The sequence below is a fragment of the Notothenia coriiceps genome, unplaced genomic scaffold (assembly GCF_000735185.1).
Source record: "Notothenia coriiceps isolate Sejong01 unplaced genomic scaffold, NC01 NC01_scaffold00014004, whole genome shotgun sequence".
NCBI classification, from domain to species: domain Eukaryota; kingdom Metazoa; phylum Chordata; class Actinopteri; order Perciformes; family Nototheniidae; genus Notothenia; species Notothenia coriiceps.
Window position 1 is genome coordinate 1 of NW_011346705.1, and position 6,769 is coordinate 6,769.

The window sequence follows — 6,769 nt, forward strand, 5'->3', positions numbered from 1 at the left end:
CACGCGGCACCGTAACCAGTGGCACACTAGGAATAAGTGGAATAAGTGTGCTAAATATTTAAATTGTATTTTCGGATCCTGAACGAGACCGCCGCCAGAGCGTCTCCCCGTTACCTGCAGAAGGAAGCCATGCACGCAACGCAGCCCCGCTCTCTTTAACTCCAGGTGACTTTCTGCCGCTTTCCTCCGTGGTGCAGTGCTGATCGTTTCACCACGGAGGAAAGCACTTCACAAATTGCAGTACCCATAAGGAGCTGTACAAATGCCGCAGTTTTTGCGTGGCTGTGTATTTAGTTGAAAGCCCAGTGGCGATCTGCTCATCTCTCATCGACATAATATACTACAAAGGGGCGGACTGGCCATCTGTGTGTTGAACTTTCCTTTCGGCTCCCAGACCGTAGTCGAGGAGGGCAGAAGCAACAAGCTTCAGGTTCAATAACCCACTTTAGCTTAAATGACTGGAGAGAGGCGAGCTCTTCTTGGGAGGCCGTTGCATTTATTTAGCTGTTCTTCTGTTTCACAAAATACATCACAGACCTCTGTTTTTCTGCTTCCTCGTTTCACTTCCAGAAACATACACACGTTGCCTCACTCTCGCTCTGCCATCCACACACACACATGCACAAGCCACACCCCTCTCTCTCTCGGGACAGCGATCTCATCTCACACTGCATGACCCTAATATCATAGCATGTGTGCTCTGGAGAATCACAGAACGGACGATCGTCCTTATTATTATGCCGTTTAAACCAATTATTTAAATGTATATGTTAAATTCGGCATCATGCGAGTTGCGCTGACAGGTCCACACACTGCTTCCCCGCCCTCCTGCTGATAGTTGACGAGCGTCAAGCTCCTCAACCCCCCACCCCCACCCCCCCCGTTGATAATTCTCGATCGTTGGCACGCTGATAACAATTATTTTTTTAAATGGCACTTCATATCAAAAAGGTTGCCGACCCCTGCATTAGACTATTGTAGACCAAATGTCTCTATTGATGTGATTGCCAGACGACTGGCAGGCACCATTCCTTGCTTTGATATTAATTTGCTAAACAGGGGCTGGGTAGTTTGTCTTTGGTTTTTTGTCAGGAATGGAAGGATGTTGCCTGGGCCAAGGAAAAACAAATTACTTTTAGAGAAAATCAAATCACAAGGCACAAACACAATATATATTTTAAAACTTTTGTGGATATTGCGAAACAGAGCATTTGTCCTTGGTTTGAGTGGATTTTTTACAAGGATGTTTGAAGGTCATTCTTCCAAGAGTCCTCAAACATAAAAACACCAATTTCACGGATACAAACAGGTAGAACACTTAACATTTACTCCTAAAAAAGGACAAATAAACAATCATTTTAGGGCCACATTAATACATCTCTACATCAAGTGCTTTTACCCAAGTAATTTAATGTACAATTTTGAAGTACTTTTCTAGATTATTTCCTTTGTTAGCTACCTTGACTCTCCACATTTTAGATGTAATGAGAGGGCATTTCTTACTTCACTACACGTATTTCACAGATGTGGTTACCAGATCATTTTTAAAGTAACATAAGAACATAAACAAAAACTATATGATTATCTTAGAAAATAAAATGCGTAAATAAAGAATAAACCAGTGGCTGCATTGGCCCTTTTGTCATGTAATAAAGTTCAAAGTATGTCATATCTGAGAACCTTTTCCCCCACTGACATCTCAAAGCACTTTTTTGGGAACAGAGATTAGGGATGAACCGTGTTCTAATTCATGACGTCAGTGTAGTGTAGTCAGTGCAGCTGCAGCCACAAAGAGTTCAGAGAAAGTTCAGAGCACATACAAAGTCCTATTACCTTCTATCTTTGTTTGAATGTGAGGCTAAATCTGCCAAATAAAACTTCACATCATATATGTTCTCTTTCAGCCTTAACTTCAGCATCTCTGCCTCTTCTTCCTCTCTGGGGTCACATATATCCTGTAGCATTACAGCTCTGGTTGGAGAAGCCCTGTTCTCAGTGATTTATAGTCTATTGCTATGAGCTTACTCTCTCACTTGCTCCTTGTTTCACTTCCCACGTACGTCCCTCGCCCTCTGTGTGTGTCTCTTTGTCTCTCCCTGGAGTCTCATAGAAACTGATGCATGACCAGTACAGTTGGCAAAACTCTGTTTTCAATGAATTTATAACCTACTGATACGATCTCTGCTTCAAGCACCATTTTCTTTCTTCTTTCTTTGTCTTTTACCTCTCTGTAACACTTTCTCACACTCTCTCTTGGGTCACATATAAATGTAGCATGGTGCACGTCCATCTTTGGATTTAGTAGACCGTCTTATGCTCTAATTCTCTCTTCCTAGAGACCCTCAAGGGAGTTAGACTGAGATACTGTTAGACCCAGCACTCCTACTGGCCACCAGCTTGTAGTTTCGCTCGCTTTCGGGTGTAGCTTAGAGCAGGGGTCCCCAACCCCCCGGGCCGCGAAATAGCTGTGAGTTTATCGTAATATTTGCAGAATTATAAATATATTAAAAAAAAATATCAAAAAACATTCAATAATTTATTTTATTTTATTTTATACCAGTCATATTATTTCATCCAAAACATACAAAATAAATCAAAATTGGTTAGCATAAGGTCTCAGCCTCTCGTGCGCAGAGAAAGTTACAGGTGGTGAGCCAATAGGAAGTGGAGCACACAGGAGACAACCGTTTAATCGCAGACTGTTATGTTTCTGGGGAAATGGCAGTGCATACATTATTTGAGATATATTTCGAACTCTGACTTTATTTTAAGGACATTGCGGCCAGGGGTGCAGAGCCATTTTTTATTTGTAAAGCCTCCTTCACTTCATGAAATGGCTACAGCATCAGGAGGCAGCCTCTGAGAAGTGCAGCACCAGCGCGTACACACCGCCTTCACTGTGTTCCCCACTGCAGGCTGCTACGTTTCAACCACACACACCTCTACACACACACACATCGAACGGCCCGATTATTCCCCCTATTACTCGTTGTATGAAGGAAATGTCCGGTCACAAAGGCGCATGATGTGTGTGTGTATGTGCTCTGCTCAGCTCCGCTGTGTGTGTGTATGTTCGGTGTGTTTGTGTGTGTCCAACAACGGCATTTGTTTTCAAATTACCATGAACAGTAATTTACACACATCTGGCCAACTCCATAGGTATGTGGGTGTTCCCAAAATAAATTAGTTTAATCTTAATCTCGATGTAGTGCTAAATGCTGTCGGAGTGCACCGGAACGAACGCCCCGGTATGACGTTATTATTGCTGGCAAACAAGCCCAGGGGTCTCACTGACATTTCAGTTATATCAATATGTGTACAGTGGTCCTAATTTGTTTTAATTGTATCCTGGTTTTAAACTGTGTTAATATGTTTTGGATGCATATTGTTCTATTATTTGTTCAGGCTGTTACATACAATTAGCCACTGTTGCCACCTATATTAGGCTACATTATATTATATATTATATTAATATTTGTAAAGCGGTCCTAATTTTTTGCTTTAATTGTATCCTGGCTTTAAACGTTGTTAATATGTTTTGGATGCATATTGGTATTTCTTCAGGCTGTTAAATACAATTAGCCTCTGTTGCCACCTGCTGGTGAGTAAATATTCAAATCCGTTAAAATTGACAACCGGTCCGCACATCTTTTTTAATGTATCTGCCGGTCCTTGGCACAATAAAGGTTGGGAACCCCTGGCTTAGAGCATATTGGAATTAGCAAACTAGCAGGATAGCTAGCTTACTATCTTACAGCTAGCTAGTTAGCTACATTGCTGCATGGCAAGTCAACCACGCTTTAGACTGGTTAGCCTACAGAAAATTAGCCAAACAAAGGGGTCAAATATTTGCCAATATCAAGGTGCTTTTTCCACACTGTATCAACAAGTCTTCGGATACAAAAATACAATGTTAAATAATACCCATTGCTCAATGTAGTCGTTACAGCAAAACCTCACTTAAATGAGTTTGCGATGTGCCAAGTTTTTTGGAATAATAAAGAAGTTAGCCAGTTGCAATCATTGCAATGGCAAATATACACACACACGTCTTAAGATCCTACTTCCTAGTAAATTTGTTCTATGTCTATGGTGTTCAAACCTAAGTGGCTGAATCTCTGCAGATGATATTGCGTACAGGCTTAGTTTCAGCTGTTTTGCATTAGATACACTCTGTGTCCTTGTTACTGTACTTTATGTTCATAATTTCGGAGGAAACAGTCTCTAGAGAGCGCACATGTGGACTCTTTACTGAGATTGCAGAGGTTGCAGTAATGCCAGTGGTATTATTTTGTTGTACCTCATTCCTACTGCATTACTGTCAAACCCACAATCACATTAAAGAACTAAATGTAATAAACAAGACTTCCTCCTCCCCCACTGATGGCATCCAGTTTGCTCGTTAAAACTACCCTTCATAAATCATCTTGAGCAAACTAATATCTATAAAATCTCCAGGAATCTGTGCTGACACTTTTAAAAAACAAAAACCCATCTGCCCGTCTGTGAAATATGAGCAGTGTTACCAGCAAGTATTTTATCTCAGGAATTTTCACATTACACACGGTTAGGCCGGGGCAAGAGGACAGCAGAGATGAATGAACGTGTTGTGGTGATTCTCATCGGTTCTGCTCAGCAAAGTTGATCACAGACACACAAAGACACACACGTCTTTTTACTAGATCACATGCTTAAAAACATGATGACATGCGCCACTTCCACTAAATTCTCCAACCTCCTTGTTGAGTTAACCTCTTTCAAACCCCTTACATTGAACTCAAAAGTTCAATATTAACTTGTATTGTATGAATAAATATTGTTTTTCGATGTTCCTATAAAGCTGTCACTTTGGAGAAACCAACGTTTACATCCAAAAGCAACAAGATATTCCCTCTTCTCTCCCACTAACACACTCCTCATGTTTTTATTCCTCTGGCTTGTGCTGTGTGCGCTGTGTGTGAGTGTTTGTGTGTGTACCTGCTGGACGTCTTGCTGGAACACACACAGCTGCAGTCTCTGGTGCAGTCGGACCTTTCGATGCTGCCAAATATTCTCGAGACGCCGCTGATGGTGGAGAATCTCGTGAACCACGTCCAGGATGCAGTGAACCTGCGGAATCATACAAACGTAACACAGTCTTTCATTTAATGTGCTTTTAATTTAATATAAACTGCTTAAAGCTGCCCCTCTTTTGTCAGTATCAGAAGAAACCCCAAAATAAATGATACTGACCGCTTTGGAGTAATTGGCAGTGGCTGTCAGCGATTCAGAGTTGCCGGGACTCAAAGGCCTCTGGAGGACGTCCAATAGGGCTTTACCATCCTGACTCACCTGCAAACAGCCAGGTAGGTTAGAAAGGAGATTAGACATATTAACATACAGATAGAACAGGTGGATTAAGATGGGAAAAAGGTAGAGATTTGCAAAAAGTTAAACTTATTTTTACTGGAATCAGGTTTGTATCTTCTCTCTTCACATACATATACACTTTCTGAATCAGCATTTCTCTTCTTACTGCTAATTGCTCAATGATAAATGCAAACCCACAACTGGAACCACTGCGTCCAACAAGCACTGTTTCCTTTTCTGCATAAGATATGTGTGTCTTTTAACATTGCAGTTTCTTTTATATCTTGTCGTAATGCTTTCATGTCCTGTGTAAATCACTTTGAATTGCATTGTTCTTGAAATCGACGTTCAAATAAAGTTTCATTGTTATTTCTTAAGTGAAGATCATTAAAAACCAAACAATAATGTAATTTCCAGGTTTTTGTTTTGTTGCTGAGGACTGGCTGTAACATCCTGTTTGTCAATCGTTGTTTGCATTTTAAGAAATATGTCGTACATCTAAATCATTGTTTAACAGCTTTAATAGAGAAGGAACTTTTCCAGAGTTTTTTTTTACGCTGGTAAACATTAAGATATCTTACTCTTAAAAATGAAAACAAGCTTTAAAGTATTTTTGGTTAGTTCTGAAGATAATTCAAAATCAAGGTCCAATGCATGCTATAGCTTTGATCAGGAGGTAGATCATTAAATTGCATTAGGGAGTTTGTATTAAACTGGTGATACACACACAACCAATGCTTTGCAGAGAACACAGGCACTGCTTTATTTCTTACTCAAAGCAATAGAGCAAAGAGCAGCTCCAGCAAACACTGCTTTTAAGTCATCAAAGATGTTTGTATTTACAGAGCAGAGAACATGATCTTATAACTTGTTCTTACCAATTTTCTTCAGATGTGTTTGTTTGTGTTTGTAGCTGCAGCAAATATAACTGTGGGGTGTTTGTTTTTTTCTAAACGACCTTAGATCCCCTGCTTACACATGGCCCGTGTGAATAGGGCTGAGGTTGTGTTGTCAGCTGTGTTGCAGGTTTACCTCGGTGTACGCCTGGGACACCTGCTCGTACAGACTCTGGTGGCGATGGATGGCGATTTCCAGCTCCTGCATTTCGGTCGGTAACCCCCCCTCACTGCACACTTTACACCAGGCATCAACCTCCGACAGGAACTGAGGAAGCAACGCAAAGGCAAATAAATACCTTAAAGGTCACCTATTATGCAAAATCCTATTTTTCATGTCTTTTATACATAAACATGTGTCCCCTCTGTGTAAAGAGATTCTGAACGTTTCAGGCAAAAAGATTCTCTCTCTTTTTGTCCTGATCCATTTATATAAAAACCTGTCTGAAAATTAGCTGATCAGATTGTGGCCACTTTATGATGTCATAACGATGTGTTGGCTTGTGTAACCATTAGCCAATCAC

The 6,769-nt window shown here is 40.7% G+C and overlaps 1 protein-coding gene across 1 annotated transcript; it reads right to left on the reverse strand.

Annotated features, from left to right (window-relative positions):
• Positions 1-4,977: 4,977 nt before the first annotated feature.
• LOC104948246 (kalirin-like) lies at positions 4,978-6,513 on the reverse strand (the record flags this gene model as incomplete). Its single annotated transcript, XM_010774420.1, has 3 exons — positions 4,978-5,109; positions 5,233-5,331; positions 6,382-6,513. Coding segments are annotated over 3 exons (363 nt in total), but the record flags the coding sequence as incomplete, so codon positions are not given.
• Between the last annotated feature and the right edge of the window lie 256 nt (positions 6,514-6,769).